A 27,560-nucleotide genomic window follows, 5' to 3' on the forward strand; every position below is an offset into this window, starting at 1 on the left:
ATATTTTTTTCCCCTTGTGGTTAGATCTCCTTAACCCCTGTAAGCCCAGGATCCTAGTTTGTTAGTGGTAGTCCTCCTCTCTACGGTCATTAATTTTTGCAGTAATTTATGTAGTATAATAGTTTTACAACTGTATGAAGAATCAGTCAATTCCCGCCATTGTTCTATTTTATTTTTGACTTTGTACACATTATTATTCATTATTTTAGCCCGGGGAACATTTATTGCACACCTTTGTAAACTTTTGTTAGGTTTATGTGTCTAGAGATATGTAAATATATGTCATAGTTGTTGCTTTTAAGAGGCAGACAGTTTTAGCAAGAGAGATATACTCTAATATAAGCAGGGATGTGATTAGAATAGGAAAGGAAAGGCCAGGCCCGGTGGCTCAAGCCTGTAATCCCAGCACTTTGGGAGGCCGAGACGGGCGGATCACGAGGTCAGGAGATCGAGACCATCCTGGCTAACAGGGTGAAACCCCGTCTCTACTAAAAAATACAAAAAACTAGCGGGGCGAGGTGGCGGGCGCCTGTAGTCCCAGCTACTCGGGAGGCTGAGGCAGGAGAATGGCGGGAACCCGGGAGGCGGAGCTTGCAGTGAGCTGAGATCCGGCCACTGCACTCCAGCCTGGGCGACAGAGAGAGACTCCGTCTCAAAAAAAAAAAAAAAAAAAAAAAAGAATAGGAAAGGAAATTAAAAAATGCCATGGGAATTCAAATGAGAGATATTTAAGAGTAGGAGACTAAGGAAAAATCCATCGATTATCTGGCATCTGATCTAGGCTTTGAAAGTCTAGATATATTTAGGGTATACAGAAAAGCAGAGAAAAGACAGCCCACGTCAGCATTGATGAAGCCAAGCTGGCTACACAGCAGGATTGGACACTTGAGTTCAGTGCTCCCTGGGCAGGTGCTGTTACCACTACTCTCAATGAGATTTTCATGTACTTGTCATTCCCACTCCCACCACTCCTGTACCCACTCCCTTAAACTGGGGACTGCTAGAGGGCAAGGCTATGACTTGCTCATCTTTGTAGCAAGACCCTAGCGCCATTTACATTACAAATGGGCTCAAAAAATATTTTTGAATCAATGAATGAAAAATACAAAGTGGAAGAAGCAAATTGGGGCCTTGAAAATGCATAGACAGCCTTAAATGCTCGACAAAAGAATCTGAGGATTCCTCAGCAGGTAGTGGTAAGCCATGGAAAGATTTTGATCAGAAAACTACACAATAAGAGCCTGTTTTAAGAGGACTGATCCAGAAGCAGAGAATATAATGGCTTTAAGGGTTGCATTTCTTAAGTATAATCCCTCTGGGCTCCAAAATTCTGTAACTGGCAGAAGAGGGTGCTGGAAACTATGACATTAATTAGAGAAGGAATGAGGTCTTGGGCTAATAGGTAATATCAGTGGGCAATATGCAAATAGATACAAAAGGAATGTTATACAGAGTCAATATTGGAAAAGGGAAAAGTCAGAGGTGACTGTGATATTTATCATAGTAACAGAAAAATAGCAGGAAAATTGGAATGAGAAGAGCTGCACTGCTCTGGAGAATTTATGAGAAGATTTGCAAAAATAAAGCCATATCTGAATTCTCTGAAAATTCTGTTCTTTTGGTATAATACGTATTTCAGACTCATTTTTTTTTCAGTGAGATATATTCTTCCAAATACGCAATTTTAAATAGTTCGACTTGCTTTGATAACAGAATGTCATATTTTTATTAGTAATTTAACCTGATTAATTCAAAATCAGGGCACATAATAAAGACCAATTTTTAAGGAATTAATAAGTAAATGTTTGACAATAGTAGGCCTAAGAACAAATAGTAGTCATTTTTAAATGGTAAAGAATGTGTACTGTAAGAATATTACAGATAAATATTTTTCTTGGTATTCCCTTTCTACATTGTTTCCTTAAACAGTGTGTGTCTTTGTCCTTCAACTAGTTTTTCTGCACTAAGTGGAAGCTGCATGAGAGCACGTTGTTGATTATCACCACACACCCACGGTCTCAAATTGTTCCGAGATCCCAAGAGTAGGTACTCAGTAAATACTTGTCAAATGAAAAGAAGTAGGAATAGTGTTCAAAACATGGCATTTCTCTCTTGCATTTTCTCTCTCATCTCTCTCTACCCTTCATGGTTTTGCAACTATTTCTCAGAACCCACATAGGAAATGTGAAGTTTTGGAATTCACTTTCAAGTCTATTTCTATAGCTGTCTGCAAAAATTTTCTTCCTCTCACCTTTCTCTTTACTATATTGCTCTACCTTTAAATCAAGCTTGTCCAACGTGTGGCCCGTGAGGTGCATGCAACCCAAGAGAGCTTTGAGTGCTGTCCAACACAAATTCAAAAACTTTCTTAAAATTATGAGCTTTTTTGTTGTGATTTTTAGCTTATCAGCTATCATTAGTGCTATTGTACATTACGTGTGACACAGGACAATTCATCTTCTTCCAGTGTGGCTCAGGGAAGCCAAAAGATTGAACACTCCTGCAAAAGTATCCATTTCTCCCTTCATTAGCAACTTCCCTAACTGCTCTAAGTCAGCAATGCTTAAACTTGTCTGGCATTTGCTAGCTAAGTTTCTCTTTACAATTTGATTTTAAGCTTAATGGACATATATCTCTATCCCCCAAAAGTCTTTCTGGACACATAGTAGCTGCTTAATAAATATTTATTATTGACTGACCTCTAGCTCTCCCTCATATTATGGTCCAAACAGTGAACATTTAAATTTGCCTCTGGTGAGAAATTGGCAAAAAAAAAAATCAGTTAATTTTCAAGAGCACATTTACTACTTAGGGCTTATTTTATTCATCTGCCTATTCAATCACTATATGCTGTTGTCCACTAAAAGTTATGTATATTTTCTTAACTGTTCAATAATTTTCTTAATTGTTCTTTCAGGAGTGAAGACTAATTTGCACACTACCAGAGGAGAGCAGTAAGAAGGCTAGAACACAGCTAATTTTATTTACTATTATAATTTTCTTGAATATGCAGGAATCCTGTTAGAATTTACTCATGTTGCAGAAATTTATGCAATTAAAAAGCAATTAAAAGATATTGCTTCACTTGTAAGTCAGCATCTGTCAGGTTCCTTTTAGATCCTATGAGCATTTTCTTTGGGTTTCTGACATTCTCATTCTCTTAAGAAACAAAGCTTGTCAAGTGCCTTCAGACAAGTAGAGAAAATATTAGGTTGATGCTTTTCCTAATTGTCTACTGCTTTGATTACTAAATGCAAATCAGCAAAGTTTCTGAAACTACCCTTGAGAACAAGGGTGAAATTCTTGCAGTTGTTGACTTTGCATTTGACATGACTTGTAGACTTCAAACTCTTGGATTTCCTGAGCCATATTAGACTTAAAAAATTGGAGGGTCTTCAAGATGGCAATGGAAACGAGTCATGTTAGCTGACCAAATAATGGTTGGTCTATTTGCTTAGTATGCTGCTTTATTAGTGTCCTCATATAAACCACTTTGGAACATATTGCTTTGGAATCAACTTAATAAAATTGTTACATAAACTAGTAATCAAAACAGCATGTTATAAACTTACTTTTTTGGAGTTATCATGGAATGGGAATGACAATATAACTCTTCTCAGTTATTTGTTCCAGTGAATTCAGAAAACATTTCTTTTTGAGATATATATCTATTTATGTGCAGGAAAGCATCACTGTTTTAAAGAAGGTCACCCCATTTCTTCTTTGCAAGCTCAGCTCCTCAAACTTTAGCAAGCTCACAGGTGTGAATCAGAAAGGTCAGTAAAGGAGGCACTCAAAACTATAACTACCCTTTGATTTGCATCTAACTGAGCAAAACAGCATCCCTGCTCCAAGGCATTCTTGGGGAGAAAGCTGTTAGCAAACAAGTAATACATTACATAATTATTAATAGTGGTAAAACGTATAAAGAAAATAAATCAAGATAAGGATCAAAAGTAACGAGGGCCAGAGATGACAGTTTTAGATAGAGTTCAAAAAAGACCTGTTTAAAACAATATTTGAATAAAGAATCAACTGTATGATCAACTGGGGAAAGAGTGCTTTAGGCAGCCCAGAGCAAGTGTGAAAGATTTGAGGCAGGAAATAGTTTGATGTGCTTAAAGAACAATACGGAAATCAACATAGCAGATGGGTAAGAGGAAAGGCAGAGGAAGAGCTGGGAAAAGTGGGAAGTCCCTTCACTGTTTTCTCCATTTACCCAATGAATAAGGATTGAGAGTCTGCCAGGTACTAGGTTATGAAAATCACTGACCCTAATCCTTGAGACAGTTGCATGAGAATTGGGTTATTTTCCTCGTTTTGCACATGAGTTGATTAGAATTTAGCCAAATGACTTTCCAAAGTCACTTACCAAGTAGATAGAAAGCTATGACAAACTCAGAACATCTGATTCCAAATCCTACGCTTTTCTTACTAGACAATATCTCAAAGAGATGATTGTCCAATCATGGTCCAGCTACACAAGAAATGCCTGGTAATATGATTTCATGCCCCTCCAGACTTCTGTTGAGGAAGGATAGAATAAGACATAGAATCTTTGGCCCAGAAATTACAATATCTTTAATGAAAAGGTATACACACTTCTGATAAAATAAAGCACATTTAAAAGTTATCCTGGAGATTCTCTTGCCCAGCCAGGTATTAGAACCTCATAGAATTATTTTTAGGGCAAGATGAGATAATATAAGATGTTTAGGATAGCTACAGGCCTGTGATAAGTACTTAATAAATATCAACTGTTAGTAATATCTTAGGGCTGATTTTAGTTTGGTGATGGTCAAGGTCTCAGAGCAGGCTGTGGGGGTAGGAAGGAAAAGTTATAGCCCACAGATTTCTTTTTTCATTGTCTAGACCTGAATATTTTCGAGATCTTACCAACCCTCAGAGTGCTATTATAACTAACCAATACTTGTACTACCATCTCCTCAACTCTTGAATTTAATTAAGACACTGGGGACTAAAAAGGGGCCAACCAAGATACTGGTAATAAAATAAGGATTCAGAAATCAACACATATGTTTTACTGTAATAGTGTTTCCAAGAGAAAAGTAGTTCCTTCCATCAAAGAAAGAGTACCCGTGCTGATTCTGTTCTACTGGTAGTCTACAAAATGCTAGTTATAAATAAAGCTAGTAGGGCCTCTCCCAAGAGAAGATGAGAAATAGTGGCTGTCACTGTTGATTTTTGCAGGGCCTGAAATTATGCTTTCACGTTCTCGTGCCAAAGAAAGGCAAGTTCACATGAGCCTGGGATCTGCCCTGCCATAGGAACTCTTCACAGGATTTCTGAAACTCTTAGGGAAAAAAGCAGTTCCCAAGGATGACCTGATCCATTGCTATGCTTTCACGTCATTATGTTTTGCAAAATGAGTGACTCACGCAATGCTTGGAAAGAGAAACCTGACGTTTTCCAGAACTCTCTGTAGAGCAGCTCCTTATTGCCACCTTTCAAAACTGTCAGCTATAGAAAGGATTATAGAGGTTGAAAGTTTTAAAGTGATATTTAGACTTGTTTGGCCCAATGAAGCCAGGATATTTTTTCTGCTGTTAAATGATTTAAAAAAAAATTTTTTTAAGGTAAAAATGTTCTGTGCCAGAAAAGCTTTCACCAGGTCATTTTTTGTAAACAGGTTCACACTGGAATTACATATTTGAGAGTTGTTTCTAATTTAAAATGTCAAATTACCTCATTTTTTGTAAGAATTGATGGGATGATAAAATAATCTCTCAAAATTTATTATGGATTTGAAAGTCAATCTTTCTTCAAAAAATTGAGAAATTATGGGAGATGCATGAGCTATAGCATAACTTGTTTACGTTCACAGCGGTTTACAGTCAGAAAGATGAGATCACGTGCCAGTTCTGTCATTTACTTGGTTGATGACTTTGAATAACCTACTTAATGACTCTGAGCCTCAATCTCCACTTCTGCAAAATGGACTCACATCTACCTCTCAGAGTTGTATAGATTAAATGAATTGAGTATGTAAAGGATTTAGCACAGGCCCAGGACACCTAAAACTATGTAGATATATATATATTTTCTGAGATAGAGTCTTGCTCTGTCTCCCAGGCTGGAGTGCAGTGGCATGATCTTGGCTCACTGCAACCTCTGCCTCCCAGGTTCAAGCAATTCTCCTGCCTCAGCCTCCCGAGTAGCTGGAATTACAGGCGCCTGCCACCAAGCCCGGCTAATTTCTGTATTTTTTTTAGTAGAGACAGGGTTTTGCCATGTTGGCCAGGCTGATCCGCCTGACTTGTCCTCCCAACGTGCTGGGATTACAGGCGTGAGCCACTGCGCCTGGCTCTAAAACAATATTTTTAAAAATAATTATAACTTTGATACAGCATCCTTAATAATTAGGATGTAATTCATTATTTATTATTTTATTTTTTCTTGGCCTGAATTTGTTAGTATTGTTAGATTATTGATAAACAAAAATTGTGGTGATAACAAGCATGCTTTCTCTTCTTAGTGATTTTAATAAAACACTTCCGGAATATATAATTTATATATTTATCACTTTAAGGTGGTATGCTTTTACTACTTTTCTGTTTTTTAAATCAGTGATGGATAAAGAATTACACAAAATGTCTTTTTAGTATCTACCAAGTTTATCTATTTTTCTTCTTTGACCAGTTAATTTGGTAAATTAAGTCACTGAAACTATTTTTACATTCCTGAGATTAAACTCCAATTGGTCACTGTCAACTGTTATTTTAATATAATGCTGGATTTTGTTTGTTAAACAATTTACTTAGGACTTTAGCATAAATATTTGTGAATGAGATTGGTCTGTATTATTTTTTTCTGTGTCATCTCTGTCTGATTTTGGGTAAATGTTATGAGTCTTTGTAAAAAGAATTAGTGTGTATTCTTTCTCTATTGGTTGAAATAGTTTATATAGAGCAGGGATTAGCTGCTTCTTGAAAGCTTGGAATAATTTTGAAATCATCTGAGTCTGAGTCTGAATTTCTTTGTTCTTCTTCTTCTCATTATTATTATACTTTAAGTTCTGGGATACACGTGCAGAACGTGCAGGTTTGTTACATAGGTATACATGTGCCATGGTGGTTTGCTGCACCCATCAACCCGTCATCTACATTAGGTATTTCTCCTAATGCTATCCCTCCTGTAACCCCCGACCCCTCGACAGGCCCCGGTGTGTGATGTTTCCCTCCCTGTGTCCATGTGTTCTATTATCCAACTCCCACTTTTGAGTGAGAACATGCGGTATTTGGTTTTCTGTTCCTGTGTTAGTTTGCTGAGAATGATGGTTTCCAGCTTCATTCATGTCCCTCCCTGCAAAGGACATGAACTCATCCTTTTTTATGGCTGCATAGTATTCCATGGTGTATATGTGCCACATTTTCTTTATCCAGTCTATCATGATGGGCATTTAGGTTGGTTCCAAGTCTTTGCTATTGTGAACAGTGCTGCAATAAACATATGTGTGCATGTGTCTTTATAGGAGAATGATTTTTTATCCCTTGGGTATATACCCAGTAATGGGATTGCTGGGTCAAGTGGTATTTCTGGATCTAGATCCTTGAGGAATCTCCACACTGTCTTCCACAATTGTTGAACTAATTTACACTCCCACCAACAGTGTAAAAGCGTTCCTATTTCTCCATATCCTCTCTAGCATCTGTTGTTTCCTAACTTTATAATGATCGCCATTCTAGCTGGCATTATTGTTGTTTTGATTTTCATTTCTCTAATGACCAGTGATGATGAGCTTTTCTTCATATGTTTATTGGCCGCATAAATGTCTTCTTTTGGGAATAGTTTTTGGCTCTTTGAACCCTCCTCATTTTCTCTTTCTCTCCTCTGAGATCTCTAGTTCAGACCTTTTCATTTTATCCTCCATATCTTCTGGTTGTTCTTCCATGGTTTTTATCAAGATATAAAGCATATCTATCACCCTAGAAGATTTCCTTCTGCCCTTTTCAGACTGTAGTTGCTCCCTAGCAGAGCTCACCTTTTTATGGCATTTCATCAGCAGTTTGTTTTGCTTGTAGTTGAGCATTGTATACATGGAATCACACAGTAGGTACTCTTTAGTACCTGCCTCTTTCACTCAACAGAGTGTGAAATTTGGCCTGGTTGTTTTATATTCCAGTAATAGTATTTCATCTTGTGAATATAACACCATTTATTTATCCATTCTCCTATTGACAGGCATATGGGTTATCTATGTTTGTTTGACTATTATAAATTTGACTATTGTAAAGTTGCTATGGAACATTTCTATACAAGATCTATCGTGGGCATAAGCATTCATTTCACCTGGATACATACTCTATTATGGAATTGTTGGGTCCTGGTATAGGTACCTACTTAGCCTTAGTAGAAACTGCCAGTATTCCACTCCTGGTTACGCCGTGCACACTTCCTTCTGCGGTTATGTGAGAGTTCCAACCTCATCCCACTTGGTATGGTCAGTCCTTGTCATTTTAACCATTTCAGGGGATAGTTTTTTAAATTTGCATTCCCAATGATGAATGATGTTGAACACATTTTCACATGCTTACTGGCAAACATACATACTTTAAAACTTCTTATAGATTGTTTTATAATGATTTCTAGTTATTGTGCTGATATTCCTATTGGTTGTGTCTAGATTCCAATCTTGGTATTTGTTTTCTCATGTGGTTTTAATTTCGAATGTGAGTTAATTTTATTGTTTTTTTTTCCTCCCTAAGGGATCTAGATTGTACCCTAGCAGACTGATTTTGCATTTTCCCTTTCCAGAACCTCAAGGGTATCAATATTCTGGAGCTGTTTTTATTTAATTTCTCTTCTTGAATATATGATCTCACCTTTGGTAAAAACAATTTGTTTTTAGAGGACATAAAACACTTATTCTGTGATTTTAAAAATCTCATGTAGTGCTCATTAAGATTTGGTCAATGTAGTGGGCTCTCAATACTAACATTTCATATTGGAATGTGCTTTTCAACTTATAAAGTTATTTTCCCATCATTTTATTTGAGATTAACAAAAAAAACCTCAGTGAGGCCAGCAGGCTAATTATTGTCATGTGTTTTGGTTTTCCTTTTGCAAATGAGGAAATGGGGACCCAGACTTTAAATGATAAATCCAAGGCCATATATTCAGTTGATAGAATCAAGACTAGAAGTCAGGTCTCCTGATCCAGTTCTCTTTTCAGTAGTATTCTACATAGATTCACATAATTATTCTTTATTATGTGTCACATACTGTATTAGTCAGGGTTCTTTAGAGAATAGAGCTAATAGGATAGATGTATATATAAAGGGGAATTTGTTAAGGTGTATTGACTCACACAATCACAAGGTGAGGTTCCACAATAGGCCATCTGCAAGCTGAGGAGCAAGGAGCCAGTCCAAGTCCCAAAGCTGAAGAAACTGGAGTCCAATGTTCGAGGGCAGGAAACATCCAGCACAGGAGAAAGATGTAGGCTGGGAGGCTAATCCAGTCCAGCCTTTTCACATTTTCTGCCTGCTTTATATTCTGGCCGTGCTAGCAACTGATTAGATGGTGCCCACCCAGATTAAGGGTGGGTCTGCCTTTCCCAGTCCACTGACTCAGATGTTAATTTCCTTCAGCAACACCCTCACAGACACACCCAGGAATAATACTTTGCATCCTTCAATCCAATCAACTTGACACTCAATATCTCAACCATCACACATACAGTATCAATCATTTATTCCCAAAACAAATAATTGATTTCACTAAATTAATCTTTAGTATAGCACATGACTAAGAGTGTGGCTTTGAAGTCGGATTGGTTGAATTTGCCTCTGAGTTCCGCTAAACCTTGTGCAAGTTAGCTTCTATGAATCTCAATTATTAAATGGAAATAATAATATCTACCTCAGGGAAATTTGTTCAAGATCAAAAGAGATTATACTTGTAAGGCTGATATCATATCTGCTCAATGTATGTTAGTTATTATTACCCTTACAGCAAATTTTTAATTAGATGGTATATGCAATAAACATTCTATGGGTATCTGAATTGATTTCATGTTGCTCTTCTTTTCCCCAGCGATTTTTCCTCTTTCATATTGTTTGATATAAGATGATACTAGACATTACAGAGATTATAATGATATTTAAATCATAAATCAGTATGTCATCTCCGTGCTTTATTGGCATATGTAGCTAAGCTTTATTAAAATATTATTTAAGCCAAGAATTTCCCATGAAATATTAGGCTTTCTATTTTTTTCCCCTACATTTTTGGCCAAAGGCCTGGATGCCTTGTGTTTCCAATATAATGTTTTGTTACATCGAATATATGCTGGAAGTTCAGTCGAGCTGGAATAAAGAAGAGAAGCTCCTATTTTCAAGTGAAAACTTGTCACCTCAAGTCACTGCCTTTTGCCATCTTCTCCTTCTTGTTTGCCAAGGACATAGGAATTGTGCTGCCTGGGCCAAGTGCTTGGCCCATGTAAGTGTCTACAAGTCATAGGTCACTGGGAAAAATGGCTGCTTCTGTCCAAAATGTGCTTGTAATGATCATATGTGTTAGGGATAGTGCAATTCTGTGGTGGTGGTGGGAGGGTGTTACTGCTTGTTTTGAGTGGGAAGTTGTGAGAAAATGTCTCGTAAGCTATGTGTTATGCAGTAATTCCTATAGAGAAATGAAACTTGGGCCTAAAAAGTCAATATTTGGAGGTTATTACTTATGGCAAGAGATTTTTTTTTGTTTTCTTGTTTTAAAAGTACAGCTTTCTTTAGACTTTCCCTTTCTCTGGAACAAAGATATGTTGAGAGAGCAGGAGAGGAAAGGCCAAGGATTTTAGACAACAGCTCATTTTAGTGCTTATGTGATAAGATTTTTCTTCTCTCAATCTTTTTTTTTTTTTCCCCCAAAGGAAAATAATCAGTAGCCAGCCCAGTCTCATTAGTCTTTTTTTGGAACTACCGGTTGTGATTTGTGTTTGCCTTCTTGCTTTCACATCACTTTCTAGACTGTGCTAGTTTCTCCTCATTACTCCCAACTGGCATATACTACCCGACCACAGCTTCAGGTCAGAGGTAGACTCCTGACCCAAAGTGATGTAATGCACAGTTGTCTTGTCATGTATAAGATTAAAAGATGAACTGCACAAGGTAGATTCCTTGCTTGATACTTTGAAATAGACAATCTGAGAAATGGAGATAGTTGTGGACTGAGAAGCCAGAAGATTAGTCTTCGGGATAGGAATGGTCCATACAAGTGAGAAAGAAATAGGCAGGAATAAGAATGGGGCAGAAGAAAAGTGAGAAAGTAGAGACAGGGAGATGAATTGAGGGAGTTGACTGTCCCTAGACAGGTCCCAGTCCTCACTTTCCCTGAGATCTGGTAATTCTGCTTTTCCTAGATTCCAGTGCAGATGTAACATTTCAGTACCAACCTCCTCTCCACACCTACCCCGTGCTGTTTAAAAGCATAGTTTCTAGAGTCAGGTGGTCAGAATTTAAATCAGTGATTTGGGGATAAATCATTTAAATCCTAGCCTCAGTTTCTCCTCTGTAAATCAAGTGTAATAAAGATACTTATTTCTTAAGATTTTATACTATTTAAAATATACTACATAGCTATGCACTACACTGACAAATAATCTCACCGAATTATATTTTGTTACTCAAAGATGAACACAGCAGATATTCAACAAATTATCAATCAAGATGAAATAGCCAAAGTTTGTTTTCACACAGCATCCCCTAGCAGGGAGACAACCACCTTTCATAGATGCCCAGTTCAACGCCTTTCATGACAATCATTATCATCCCTTCATTGAACTAAAAAGAGCCTCCTGACTGTAACCCAGCAATATGTTGCCAGTGTTATCTTAAACAGTAGTTTAAAAAGAAAGGTTGGCTGGGTGCAGTTGCTCACGCCTGTAATCCCAGCACTTTGGGAGGGATTACACCCTAGGTAGGTGGATTACCTGAGGTCAGGAGTTCGAACCTGGCCAACATGGCGAAAACCCATCTCTACTAAAAATACAAAAATTAGCTGGCTATGGTGCCACATGCCTGCAGTCCCAGCTACTTGGGAGGCTGAGACAGGAGAATTGTTTGTACCTGGGAGGTGGAGGTTGCAATGAGCTGAGATCATGCCATTGCACTCCAGCCTGGGCAACAGAGCAAGACTCTGTCTCAAAATATATAAATAAAATAAAAAGAACGGCTGAATCTCATATCACTGGAAACACATTTTATGATCTATTTAGAAGTGAAATTTCTTTCTAAGGTGATTTAGATCTGAAAAATACACTTACAGATTTACTGTCAGAATATTTCTCTTTATGCCATCTATTCTAACTACCTGTATTTATCTATGCATTAGTGATACAAAGTTTCATAGCAACTATAACCTTATTTAAGGCAGCAAGTTAAGCTAAAATGTGTGTGTATATGTGTATGCATGCAGTGCACACACATGTCCTGAGGCGTTGGAGGATAGATTTGGGTTGTAACCTATAAAATAGAGTTAACAGACACTTTAATCGATTCAAATAGCTGGAAATTCTGTTTACATCCAAGTTCAAATAACTGATGAACATTTTGGCTGTCTGAAAAAGTTTAAGAATTTTTAAAATTACTTTTTACTTCATGAGTGTTGAAACAAAAAGCCCAAACTACTGTGAGTCAAGGAGCTGGCCTAGATATCAAAGAGCTGGCCTAAATCCACTTGGCTCTGATAATATTAAAGGTCAATGGCCTTTCACTTAATTATAAATGATAATGTTGTATAAACAGTACATACTTTAATCATTCTCTTAGGGAAAGATGGGAATTAAATAGCATTAAGCTACTGCACCAAAGTTGCACTGTTGATATTTACGAACAAGTTACTTTTTTTTTTCTTTTTTCTTTTTTTGATGGAGTCTTGCTCTGTCGCCCAGGCTGGAATGCAGTAGCGTGATCACGGCTCACTGCAAGCTCTGCCTCCCGGGTTCACGCCATTCTCCTGCCTCAGCCTCCCAAGTAGCTGGGACTACAGGTGCCCGCCACCACACCCGGCTAATTTTTGTGTTATGGTTTCTTTTTGTTTGTTTTTGTTTTTTGTTTTTAATGACCTTGGTTGATTTTTTTGGCCTCATACAACATGTCTGATTTAGGCAACTTGCTATTCTAGAGGGTTCCACTACTTCAGATTCTTGGTTAAAAGAGTGAAAACAAAAATGTCTCCTGAATCCCATTTTTACAGAGACAGTTTGACTCTGGTTTTAAATTTTGCATAACGATATGAAGACCAACATTTATAATGAAGCTAAATTAAACACAAAATTAAAGAGGATCCCTGTCTTGTGCATATCATATAATGAAATAAAATAAACCTTCATATTGAAAAGTAGATTTGATTCCACTTCGATTCCCCATGATGTGACCAAAAGGTTTAAGACCTTGGAGACTTAAAAAAACAAATAAACAAACAAAAAACCCAAACAAACTTTAAAACAATTTTTCCTAAGAGTAAATGCTCATATTAAGCTCATTATAGGTTAAATGTTGTTTTTTTGTTTTTTGTTTTTTTGAGATGGAGTCTTGCTCTGTCGCCCAGGCTGGAGCGCAGTGGCACAATCTAGGTTCACTGCAAACTCCGCCTCCCGGGTTTACTTACACCATTCTCCTGCCTCAGCCTTCCAAGTAGCTGGGACTACAGGCGCCCACCACCACGCCCGGCTAATTTTTGTATATTTAGTAGAGACGGGGTTTCACCGTATTAGCCAGGATGGTCTCAATCTCCTGACCTCATGATCCGCCCGCCTCGGCCTCCCAAAGTGCTGGGATTACAGGCATGAGCCACTGAGCCTGGCCACATTTTTTTTTTTTTTTTTTTAGTTGATAGCTTTCTTTTTATTTATTTTTTTTTAGAGATAGAGTCTTGTTCTGGAGTCCAGGCGCCATTATGGCTGCAGTCTCTAACTCCTGGGCTCGAAGGATCCTTCTGCCTTAGCTGCCTTAATAGCTGGAACTACAGGTGTGCACCACCCAGCCCAGCTAATTTTTTAATTACAATTTTTTATTTTTGTAGAGACAAGGTCTTGCCTTTTTGCTTAGGTTGGTCTTGAACTCCTGGTCTGAAGCAATCCTCCCACCTCAGCCTCCCAAAGTGCTACGACTGCAGATATGAGCCACCATGCCTGGCCTAGTTGATGTCATTTACACTCACTGTCACACTGCAGTATTGTTGATTTACATTTCCAACTATAAAATATGACAATGTCTCCTTTATAGTGCACTCTTCAATTTTGAACATGAATTTTAAGTTTTGCAATTTGGTAGGTAAAAAGTGAATAATCAAACAACAAAAAATAAAAAATCCCACCAAAAGCTGAATTATGTTTACATTTTGAATAAATGCAACTTTTTACGGCATTAAGCTACTCAATTACTTTGGTCTTGAAATCTTACATTTGCAGTAGAGAGGATCTGAAAAGAAGCATTGAGGAATGAGCAAAAAGTGAACCCTCAGTGGTCCTTTGTACCTTTTAGGTAGTTAGAAAATAATGTTTCTTGCTACTTCCCTCAAATCTCCGAGTCCGCAGTAGTTGTGGTAGCTTGCCTGCAACATGGCTGCCATCAATTCCTTCGATTTCCGCCTGTGCTTAATGTTCTGCCATTAAGAGGTGGCAACTATTTCTCCACCATCTTTTTTCTTCATTGTACACTGATGACCTTTAATTCTTTTCTTTAACTTTAAATTCTGGGATACATGACAGAACGTGCAGGTTTTTTATGTAGGTTTGGGTGCCATGGTGGTTTGCTGCACCCATCAACCCGTCATCTACATTAGGTATTTCTCCTAATGCTATTGGTCCCCTAACCCCCACCCCCTAACAGGCCCTGGTGTGTGATGTTCCCCTTCCTGTGGCCATATGTTCTTATTGTCCAACTCCCACTTATGAGTGAGAACATGCAGTGTTTGATTTTCTGTTCCTCTGTTAGTTTGCTGAGAATGATGGTTTCCAATTTCACCCATGTCCCTGCAAAAGACATGAACTCATCCTTTTTGATGGCTGCATACTATTCCATGGTGTATATGTGCCATATTTTCTTTAACCTGTCTATCATTGATGGGCATTTGGGTTGGTTCCAAGTCTTGCTGTTGTGAACAGTGCTGCAATAAACATACGGGTGCATGTGTCTTTATAGTAGAATGATTTATAATCTTTTGGGTATATACCCATTAATGGGCTTGCTGGGTCAAATGGTGTTTCTGGATCTAGATCCTTGAGGAATCAGTCCACAATGGTTGAACTAATTTGCACTCCCATCAACAGTGTAAAAGCATTCCTATTTCTCCACCTCCTCTCCAGCATCTGTTGTTTCCTGACTTTTTAAAGATCACCATTCTAACTGGTGTGAGATGGTATCGCATTGTGGCTTTGAGTTGCATTTCTCTAATGACTAGTGATGATGAGTTTTTTTTTTCATATGTTTGTTGGCCACATAAATGTCTTCTTTTGAGAAGTGTCTGTTCATATCCTTTGCCCACTTTTTGATGGAGTTGTTTGTTTTTTTCTTGTAAATTTATTTAAGTTCCTTGTAGATTCTGAAAATTAGCCCTTTGTCAGATGGATAGATTGCAAAATTTTTCTGTCATTCTGTAGGTTGCCTGTTCACTCTGATTGTAGTTTCTTTTGCTGTGCAGAAGCTTTTAGTTTAATTAGATCCCATTTGTCTATTTTGGCTTTTGTTGCCATTGCTTTTGGTGTTTTAGTCATGAAGTCTTTGCTCATGCCTATGACCTGAATGGTGTTGCCTAGGTTTTCTTCTAGCATTTTTATGGTTTTAGGTCTTAAGTTTAAGTCTTTAGTCCATCTTGAGTTAATTTTTCTATAAGGTGTAAGGAAGGGATCCAGTTTCAGTTTTCTGCCTATGGCTAGCCAGTTTTCTCAACACCATTTATTAAACAGGGAATCCTTTCCCCATTTCTTGTTTTTGTCAGGTTTGTCTCAGATGGTTGTAGATGTGTGGTATTATTTCTGAGGCCTCTGTTCTGTTCCATTGGTCTATATATCTGTTTTGGTACCAGTACCGTGCTGTTTTGGTTACTGTAGCCTTGTAGAATAGTGTGAAGACAGGTAGTATGATGCCTCCAGCTTTGTTCTTTTTGCTTAGGATTGTCTTGGCTGTATGGGCTTTTTTTTGTTTGTTTGTTTGATTTTTTTTGGTTCCATATGAAATTTAAAGTAGTTTTCTCTAATTCTATGAAGAAAGCCAATGGTAGCTTGATGGGGATGGCACTGAATCTATAAATAACCTTGGGCAGTATGGCCATTTTCACGATGCTGATTCTTCCTATCCATGAGCATGGAATGTTTTTGCATTTGTTTGTGTCCTCTCTTAATTTGTTGAGCATGGTTTGTAGTTCTCCTTGAAGAGGTCCTTCACATCCCTTGTAAGTTGGATTCCTAGGTATTTTATTCTCTTTGTAGCAATTGTGAATGGTAGTTGCCTCATGATTTGGCTCTCTGTTTGTCTATTATTGGTGTATGGGAATGCTTGTGATTTTTGCACATTGATTTGTATCCTGAGACTTTGCTGAAGTTGCTTATCAGCTTAAGAAGATTTTGGGCTGAGACGATGGGGTTTTCTAAATATACAATCAGGTCATCTGCAAGCAGAAGCAATTTTAATTTCTCTCTTCCTATTTTAATACCATTCATTTCTTTCTCTTGCCTGATTACCCTGGCCAGAATTTCCAATACTGTGTTTAATAGGAGTGGTGAGAGAGGGAATCCTTGTCTTGTGCAAGTTTTCAAAGGGAATGCTTCCAGTTTTTGCCCATTCAGCTTGATATTGGCTGTGGGTTTGTCATAAATCGGTCTTATTATTCTGAAATAGATTCCATCAATACATAGTTTATTCAGAGTTTTTAGCATGAAGGGGTGTTGAATTTTATCAAAGGCCTTTTCTGCATCTATTGAGATAATCATGTGGTTTTTGTCATTGGTTCTGTTTATGTGATGGATTACGTTTATTGATTTGCGTATGCTGAACCAGCCTTGCATCCCAGGGATGAAGCCGACTTGATCATGATGGGTAAGTTTTTGATGTGCTGCTGTATTTGGTTTGCCAGATTTTATAGAGGATTTTCACATTGATGTTCATCAGGGATATTGGCCTGGAATTTTCTTTTTTTGTGTCTCTGCCAGCTTTTAATATCAGAATGATGCTGGTCTCATAAAATGAGTTAGAGAGGAGTCCCTCTTTTTCTGTTGTTTGGAATACTTTCAGAAGGAATGGTACCAGCTCCTGTTTACATCTCTGGTAGAATTCAGCTTTGAATCTGTCTGGTCCTGGGTTTTTTTCGGTTGGTAGGCTATTAATTACTGCCTCAATTTTAGAGTGTGTTATTGGTCTATATAGGGATTCAACTTCTTCCTGGTTTAGTCTTGGGAGGGTGTATGTGTCCAGGAATTTATCAATTTCTTCTAGATTTTCCAGTTTATTTGCATAGAAGTGTTTATAATATTCTCCGATGGTAGTTTGTATTTCTGTGGGGTCAGTGATGATATCCCTTTTATCATATTTTATTGTGTCTATTTGATTCTTCTCTCCTTTCTTCGTTAGTCTGGTTATGGTGTGGTCTATCTGTTTTGTTAATATTTTCAAAAAACCAGCTCCTGGATTCATTGATATTTTTTGAAGGGTTTTTCATGTTTCTATCTCCTTCAGTTCTGCTCTGATCTTAGTTATTTCTTGCCTTCTGCTAGCTTTTGAATATTTTTGCTCTTGCTTCTCTAGTTGTTTTAATCGTGATGTTAGGGTGTCAATTTTAGATCTTTCCTGCTTTCTGCTTTGGGCATTTAGTGCTATCAATTTCCCTCTAAACACTGCTTTAGCTGAGTCCCAGAGATTCTGGTACGTTGTGTCATTGTTCTCATTGGTTTCAAAGAACTTATTTATTTCTACCTTAATTTCATTATTTACCTAGTAGTCATTCAGGAGCAGGTTGTTTAGTTTCCATGTAGTTGTGTGGTTTTGAGTAAGTTTCCTAATCTTGAGTTGTAATTTGATTGCGCTGTGGTCTGGGAGACTGTTTATTACGATTTCCATTCTTCTGCATTTGCTGAGTAGTGTTTTACTTCTAATTATGTGATCAATTTAGAATGAGTTTGATGTGGTACTGAGAAGAATGTATATTCTGTTGGTTTGGGGTGGAGAGTTCTGTAGATGTCTACTAGGTCTGCTTGGTCCAGAGCTGATTTCAAGTCCTGAATATTCTTGTTAATTTTCTGTCTCGTTGATCTAATATTGACAATGGGGTGTTAAATTCTCCTACTATTATTGTATGGTAGTCTAACTTGCTTTGTAGGTCTCTAAGAACTTACTTTGTGAATCTGGGTGCTCCTGTATTGGGTGCGTATATATATATTTAAGATAGTTAGCTCTTCTTGTTGCATTGATCCCTTTATCATTATGTAATGCCCTTTGTTTCTTTTTTTTTTTTTAATCTTTTTTGGTTTAAAGTCTGTTTTATCAGAGATGAAGATTGCAACCCCTGCTTTTTTTCCTTTCAATTTGCTTAGTAAACATTCTTTCATCCATTTATTTTGAGCCAATATGTGTCTTTGCACATGAAATGGGTCTCCTGAATACAGCACACTGATGGGTCTTGACTCTTCTTCCAAATTGCCAATCTGTCTGTGTCTTTTAATTCGGGCATTTTGCCTGTTTACATTGCGGTTAATATTGTTATGTGTGATTTGATCCTGTCATTCTGATGCTAGCTCGTTATTTTGGCTGTTAGTTGATGCAATTTCTTCATAGTGTCAATGGTCTTTACAATTTGGTATGTTTTTGAAGAGGCTGGTACCAGCTTTTCCTTTCCATATTTAGTGCTTCCTTCAGGAGCTCTTGTAAGGCAGGCCTGGTGGTGACAAAATCTCTCAGCATTTGCTTGTCCGTAAAGGATTTTATTTCTCATTTTCTTATGAGGCTTAGTTTGGCTGGATATGAAATTCTGGGTTGTTTTTCTTTAAGAGTGTTGAATATTGACCCCCACTGTCTTCTGGCTTGTAGCATTTCTGCAGAGAGATCCGCTGTTTATCTGATGGGCTTCCCTTTGTGGGTAACCCGACCTTTCTCTCTGGCTGCCCTTGACATTTTTTCCTTCATTTCAACCTTGGTGAATCTGACAATTATGTGTCTTGGGGTTGCTCTTCTCGAGGAGTATCTTTGTGGTGTTCTCTGTGTTTCCTGAATTTAAATGTTGGCCTGGCTTTCTAGGGGCATATTCTCCTGGATAATATCTTGAAGAGTGTTTTCTAACTTGGTTCCATTCTCCCCGTCACTTTCAGGTACACTAATCAAATGTAGGTTTGGTGTTTTCACATAGTCCCATATTTCTTGGAGGCTTTGCTCATTCCTTTTCATTCTTTTTTCTCTAATCTTGTATTCATGCTTTATTTCATTAAGTTGATCTTCAATCTCTGATATCCTTTCTTCTGCTTGATTAATTCAGCTATTGATACTTGTGTGTGCTTCACGAAGTTCTTGTGTGTGTTTTTCAGCTCCATCAGGTCATTTATGTTCTCTAAACTGGTTATGCTAGTTAGCCATTCATCTAACCTTTTTTCAAGGTTCTTAACTTCCTTGCATTTTGTTGGAGCATGCTCCTTTAGCTTGGAGGAGTTTGTTATTACCCACCTTCTGAAGCCTACTTCTGTCAATTCGTTAAACTCATTCTCTGTCCAGTTTTGTTTCCTTGCAGGCGAGGAGTTGTGATCCTTTGCAGGAAAAGAGACATTCTGGATTTTGGAATTTTCAGCCTTTTTGTGCTGTCTTTTCCTCATCTGCATGGATTTATCTACCTTTGGTATTTGATGTTGGTGACCTTCAGATGGGGTTTCTGTGTGGACGTCCTTTTTGTTGATGTTGATGCTTTTCCTTTCTGTTTGTTGGTTTTCCTTCTAACAGTGAGGCCCCTCAGCTGCAGGTCTGCTGAAGTTTGGTGGAGATCCACTCCAGACCCTGTTTGCCTGGGTATCGCCAGAGGAGGAGGCTCCAGAATAGCAAAGATTGCTGCCTGTTCCTTTCTCTGGAAGCTTCATCCCAGAGGGGCACCACCAGATGCCAGCTGCAGCTTTCCTGTATGAGGTGTCTGTAGACACCTGCTGAGAGGTGTCTCCTATTCAGGAGGCATAGGGGGTCAGGGACCCATTTGAGGAGGCAGTCTGTCCCTTAGCAGAACTTGAGCACTGTGCTGGGAGATCCGCTGCTCTCTTCAGAGCCAGCAGGCGGGAATGTTTAAGTCTGCTGAAGCTGTGAGACAGCTGCCCCTTCCCCCAGGTGCTCTGTCCGAGGGAGATGGGAGTTTTATCTATAAGCCCCTGACTGGAGCTGCTACCGTTCTTTCAGAGATGAAAGAGGAGGCATCTAGAGAGGCAGTCTGGCTACAGAGGCTTTGCTGAAATGCAGTGGGCTCTGCCCAGTTTGAACTTCCCAGCAGCTTTGTTTATACTGTGAGGGGAAAACCACTTCCTCAAGCCTCAATAATGGTGGACGCCCCTCCTCCCACCAAGCTGGAGTGTCCCAGGTCAACTTCAGACTGCTGTGCTGGCAGCAAGAATTTCAAGCCAGTGGATCTTAGCTTGCTGGGCTGTATGGGGGTGGGATCCGCTGAGTAGATGACTTGGCTCCCTGGCTTCAGCCCTCTTTCCAGGGAAATGAACAGTTCTGTCTCATTGGCATTCCGGGCACCAATAGGGTATAAGAAAAAACTCCTGTAGCTAGCTTGGTGTCTGCCCAAACGGCCACCCAGTTTTGTGCTTGAAACCCAGGGCCCTGGTGGTGTAGGCACCTGAGAGAATCTCCTGGTCTGAGGGTTGCAAAGACCATGGAAAAAGCGTAGTATATGGGCCTGAGTGCACTATCCCTCACGGCATGGTCCCTAGTGGCTTCCCTTGGCTGGGGAGGGAGTTCCCCCACCCCTTGAGCTTCCCTGGTGAGGTGACGCCCCACGCTTCTTTGGCCCGCCCTCTGTGGGCTGCACCCACTGTCTAACTAGTCTCAATGAGATGAGCTGGGAACTTCAGTTGGAAATGCAGAAATCATCCCCCTTCTGCACTGATCTCGCTGAGAAATGCAGACCGGAGCTGTTTCTATTTGGCCATCTTGCCAGTCACCAAGCTACTTGTTTTACACAGTGGGCAGATTAGCAAAAATAATGGCCTGAAAATGAAACTCTTTGTCATGAATATGGAGTGTGTAATTGGTGATGGTCTGTGATGGTTGGTGGCACTGAGTCTTACAGTCCATTCCTTTTTGAGGTAATTAACTTATTTAGCCAGATATGGCTCCCTTTATCTTTGTCATTTTAGAAGTAGGGCACTGGTGACCATAGTGTGACTGGCTAAGGGCAATTTGCTACTGTCCATAGAAAAAGGAATAACTTAAATCCCATTCATGAGATATGTAGAATGAATATGTCAACCTTCATATACCAGCAATGATGACACTTGAGAAAAAACATAAGATGGGAAGGAGAATAATCATCACAGATAATTTACCTTCCTTCCGTATTGTGAAACATCAATAGTGAAATCTCAAATTGGTCACATGCACATACAATTAATGTTTGAAACACTTTGCATCTTTGAGAAAAAAGTTTTATCTTCAGATCCTTTGTTGCTGATTATACAACAAAACTAAAGAAAATAAGGTTTTGAGTCCCTGTTGATAACTTCTTAGCTAAGATACAGTTCGTTAAACAATGTTTCCTTTATGATGAACTAAGGCAATTGATTCAGTGACACCAAGAGGCTTGTTTTAGCAATTCAGGATAAGCTAATATCAGCAGGGAAAGGAAGCATGTGAAAATCACCTTTAGTATTTTATGGTTCTATGTTCAGCACAACAAAGGGAAACTAGTGTAATGATTGATGTAGCTCAGTGATTCCCAAACTTGGTTAATTATGAATATCATTTGGCAGCACTTACTAGAAGTATCGATACAAGCTCTTTCACTGGAGAATTTGGTCCAGGTGAATCTTGTTAATACTTGAGATAATGTGATATGCATCATATGTAGTTACTAAAGAACAAATTAAACATAAGGTATAGGATACATCCCCTTGGCTATTGATTCTTATGCCAAATGGCTAAGATTAGAAGACTGCATCTAACTTTGAATAATGAGCCAATAAGGGAATTATCATAGCACTATAAATCACAGACCTTCAAAGAATGTGTTACAAAATAAATGATAAAAGATATATTGGAAGACAACCATAAAAATTGATCAATAAACCTTGGGATGAAGTCCAGACATCTGATTATTTAAATAAAGATATATTTAAAAAATTAATATAGCTGTTTCACTTAATGGAAACTTCTCTGGAGCCTATATACAAAAGTAAGAAAGTGCACGACCCTGGCAAATGTGAAACAGGATTATCAAAGCAGGGCTAGGTATTGTCTCTAAATTGGCATTGATTTCCATCTATTGACCAGTCCTGGTTGCTGCTCAGTGGAACGTTAAGTGAAAAAATAATCACTCTCTTTAAGCAAATAGAAGAGTAATTTATTATAATAGTAGTCCAATATGTTTTTATATATTGTAGAGAATAAACACATTTATTGTAGAGAACAAATACATTTTATATATTGTAGAGAATAAATAGAATAAACACAACACAGAAAAGGAAAGAGAATAACCTATAGTTATAGGCACATGACAGTAAAACTAATCAGTGAATCAATCAGCCCTACTGTGGGTTAGGCACTTGTATTAAATTCCAAGGGCACAATGGCAAACAAGACATGGTCCCAAATCTCAGGTATCAGTTACTTAGAGGGTCTTCTGGTATCTAATCTAGAACTGAGTAGACTTTTAAATGGATCATGAGTAAGAGTACAAAAATAGATGGTGCACAATTGTTTATACAAAGTCTTTTCCCTGTCAATGACATAAGTAACCCTGGTATTTTAATATAATGCTTTATGCATTTATTTGCTTCTTATATGTATTAAGGAATTATGATTTAAAAATTGATTTGACTAATTAAATATAAAATTTATAAATGTAAAATCTGATTTAGTTAAGGTGGTCATCTTTTACAGGTATGTACCTATGTAGTCAAATATTATTTCAAGATGAATCTTTTTATATTCAATAGATAATATGTATAATAAGTGGTTAATCAATGAAAAACATTATCCTTGACCTTATTTAGTCAATTTAGTTTTGTAAACAATTAGACATTTACGCGACTTAAGTAACTAAAAGTTACGAGGGGACCAGCAACCACTTGGCTGTAAGAATGGTAAATGTGATCTTTAGTTTAGTGTAACTAGATAGGCTTCTACTGATGTTGCTTGTACAGCAATATACTTAGAAAATATCATTAAAAGATTACTTCCATGGGTAAAAAACCATTTCTCTATGAGAATGAATGATAACTTGCTAACAAGCAATATGCATATTCAGCCCTACAAAATATTTAAATGCCAAACATTTTAGGAGAGTGGTTGAATTTTTAGAATGTATTTTCAAGACGTAATTAATAAGTACCAATTCTATTCTGTTTAGCTTTAGGAAAACAAGGTTATTTTCTTCCAATGAAGTTTTCTGAACACAACAAAAGGTTACAATTTAAGCTAAATATCATGGACCATTTTTGTCCATCCTTGTGGAACTCATTTTTTGTAAATATAAAGATTCAATATTCAGGTGAGGACACATATTCTGGATACACAACTATTACAGATTTTCCAAGAGCGAATACACCATACAATAAACAGAACATAATAACTATAGGAAAGCAGCATAATTTCTCTTAATTCATCAATTTTATAACTCTTCACAATCTTACAATGCATTCAGATCTTCATATGAAAATGAAATCAATGATATTGACACTGGACGAGCACAGAATGTTAGAAACTGGTTGCTCACATGACAATGAAGGTAACTTTCAGTATTTCTGAATTTATTAATTTTCATTTAAGCAAACCTAATACTAATATTCCATCATTTTTTGATACACTGTTTACATGCTCATTAAAATTATAATAACATTTTTGGTATTTTTTATATGTACATTAAAATTAGAGCAGGAGCAAATGATCATGTGTGACACCATTGGGTGTCTAGAAGAGGTAAACTTTTCCAGCTAGAAATAGATACTTGTTATATATATAACTTCAAAGTCTAAGATATTTCCAGCCTGCCATTGGACTGTTTCATATGAAATATCTGACACCTGAGAGAAATGTTCACCTGCCATTATTAGCAGTGCCAAATGAAGTCACTTGTCTGTGTAAATCTTGAGTAATGTGGCATGTTAGGGCTCAAGATCATAACCAGAGCTAATCATTAAACTATAGAAAGTTTGGCTGGCCTGCCACGGAAAGATTGAACCTAATCACTCTTTGAACTTCAGTCTGGAAAAGGCACATTATGACTGATTTCTTAAGAATTCTCTCTTTACAGGACAGGAAAAAATGAAAATTTGAGTATGGTTTTTAAAATATCCAAACTCTTCATGATCTTTCTGGCTAAGGCTTTGGCTTTATAGAATAAGTATAAATGTGATAACTTCTTGGTGACAAGAAACAAGAGGGAAAAAAAAGGCTCCTAAGAAAAATAGGTATTATTAATGTTAACGAATACAATAACTTGCTTACAAGCAATATGCATAATAAATTCTCATAAAGTAGATATTGAGTTTGAGAGTTCATTAGAAAACATGTCCTTTTTTATTCTCTTCCAATAACCCCTAGAGACTCAAACAATAAGGAAAATATATTCTTACAAACAAGAGTATAGTAATACTGATTACTCATTGAAACTTCCATGCCTGAGAGATATTTACCAGACTTAAAGTTATGAGAAAACTTTAGCTATTGATTTACCACTTAAAGTAGCTTACATGTTTTAATACAACCTAGTTATTCTTAAAGGTAGAGTGGCTTGATCACTATAAAAACATCAATAATGAACATATTATGCAATAATACCTTGAAAAACTGTTTTAAAAAACAGGAAAAATAAATGTCAACTTCTTGTGCAAAAATCTGTAAAAGTTTAAGATGCCACTTTACAGAGGTCAAGCCGATGATCCATTAACGTTAATTAGGTTATGACTGCATTATTTTAAATACACGTATTGTTTTAAGACACTCCTTCACATGTCTGCTCGAACAAAAGAAGCAAATACTCCATCTTCCCGAGCCAAGAGGCTTTCTGGAGTGTCATATTCTAAAATATTTCCTCGCTTCATCACAATAACCAGGTCTGCCGTGAGAATAGTGTGTACTCGATGCTGTGAGTGGAAAGAATACACGTATTTGTTATACATTTCAGGGCACAAGCCAAAACAATGGAATATGTATATTTCACGAATTATTCTGGGACATTTGTTTATCTTGGTGAGTGACGAGATGTAGGGATCACAGACACCTCCCCTTTTGTCCTTATTTAAATTATCATTTATTTACATACTTTTAAGCAATGGCCAACATGGCTGGGTTTTCTATGGGCTGTACTAACTTGAGTGTAGCTAATATATCAGCATCATCATTTCATGAAACCTTCAGTTTAAGTAGGATAAAAATGTTTATCAAGTAATTAAATTAAGAGAAGTCATTGTAAACCCGTTGGGTTATAATGTCAACAATAATTATCTCTTGTGTAGAGTCACTAATTCTTTGGGCTATAACACAATTTGAAGAACCCTGGAAAGTGGTTCAGTTCCGGGATGACAATTTGGGGAAGTCCATTCTGGCATGCAGTAATAGAATGGATTATCCAGGCCTTTAGACATGCAGTCTCAGTCTTTGGAGATCACTACCACTGACCCACTCCTTCTCTCCACATGATGCCCTTCGGATTAATTAGTAACTAACAACGACAAAAGCAACCACTTTCTGAGCATATGCCATATATTAAGTGCTCCACACACATTCTTGTGAATCATTAGAACATTCCTCAGCTGTGGGTGTTATCTCTCTCCACTTTATAGGGGAGACCATTCACAGAGATAAAGCAAAACCAGGAGATCACATAGATAATAAGTAGCAGAACCAGTGTGAAAATTAGGTTTACCAATTTCAAAATGTGAGATATTTCCATCCTGTCATCTAACTGTTTCATAAGGCTCTCTGATACCTTAGAGGAGCATTCACCTGCCATGTCAGTGTTATGGTTAAGAGAACAGGCTCTGAAGATAAATGGGCCTCGTGTATTTTGGCTTTACCACCTGTTAGTTGTGCAATCTTGAGCAATATACTTAACATTGTATAGTTCCAGTTTCACATCTGTAAAATTATGGTAATAGTACCTGCCTCAGAGAAGGGTGATAAGGTTCAAATGAGATAATTCATGTAAAAAAATTCAGCACTTTGTCTGACGTATACAAACAAATAATAAATGTCAACTACTATTATTTTTTATGTTTATAAATTAGAAAGGAAAAATCTGTGTGCTGGGCTTTTACTCTTGCTAAGATCAGTATTGTTCAATAGAAATATAATGGGAGCCACAGGTAATTTTAAATTTTCTAGGAGCTACATTTTCAAAGTAGAAATAAACAAATGAAAGCAACTTTAATACATTTTAACCCAATCTATTCAGATGTTGTCATTTCAATATGTAACCAACATAAAAATGATTCATGAGAACTTTTACATGCTTCTATTAGTATTAAGTCTTTGAAATCCAGTATATATTTTACACTTATGACACTTCTCAGTTCGAACTATCTACATTTCAACTAATAGCCACATGTGGCCAGGGACTACCATACTGAACCTGAACTATGCAGGTCAAAATATTAGTGTGCTGATGGGAGTCCCTGTCCAGAGTTCTAAACCTAGAAATGCCATCTGTTTAGCTGATACACAGTCTTCCAAAGTGCTTCTCTGAACAATCCAAAGTCCTACCTAAAACCATCCCCAGAGTTGAGAGCGTACATTCTGCCCTGGGCCATCTAGGTGGGGTGCGCTCAGTGTTTATGCTTTCAGAAAAGCCAGCAGTTATAGCTGTGGCTCATGACTTGAAGGAAAAGAAAACATATACAGAATGTGATAATGATGCCAGCTTAGAACATGTGCCAGTTTTCAACACCCATGACAAGCCTATCATTTGCTGAATATTGGTAACAAATGATGTGTTAGGTTGGTGCAAAAGTAATCGTGGTCTTTGCCATTACTTTTAATGTCAAAGACCACGATTACTTTTGCACCAACCTAATACACTGAGGAATTAACAAGATTTTGAAGGCTAACATTTATTTATCTTTGAGAAAGGACCAGAGCCATTTGCACACCCATGCGTTTAGAAAAAGAAACTTAACAAGCTATCCAATAATATCTGCTGTGCGTTTTCCCTCCAGAAAAATATTAGCTGTTCAATAGCCATATCATAGATGTCTAAAAAAAGAATTTGTCCTCTAAACCCATAAATATAATATTATAAACATTGCATTGATATTCTAAAATAATATTTACTGGAAGAAAATAAAAATAAAAACATTGAAAAATCTTGACCAACAGAAATAAATATAGTTGGTTTTTATTCCATTAATTCAAATAATTGTTCCT

The 27,560-nt window shown here is 37.4% G+C and overlaps 1 protein-coding gene across 4 annotated transcripts in view; it reads right to left on the reverse strand.

The window, feature by feature from the left end:
• Positions 1–22,517: 22,517 nt before the first annotated feature.
• ABCC9 (ATP binding cassette subfamily C member 9) overlaps positions 22,518–27,560 on the reverse strand; it is a 139,975-nt gene continuing 134,932 nt past the window's right edge. For all 4 annotated transcript variants that reach the window (XM_077953698.1, XM_077953697.1, XM_001098888.5 and 1 more), the window contains one exon: positions 22,518–25,282. In XM_077953698.1, the coding sequence (XP_077809824.1) occupies positions 25,145–25,282 (138 nt within the window). In that variant the 3' untranslated portion in view covers positions 22,518–25,144. The remainder of the gene's footprint in view (positions 25,283–27,560) is intronic.

Source organism: Macaca mulatta, chromosome 11 (assembly GCF_049350105.2).
Source record: "Macaca mulatta isolate MMU2019108-1 chromosome 11, T2T-MMU8v2.0, whole genome shotgun sequence".
NCBI classification, from domain to species: Eukaryota; Metazoa; Chordata; class Mammalia; order Primates; family Cercopithecidae; genus Macaca; species Macaca mulatta.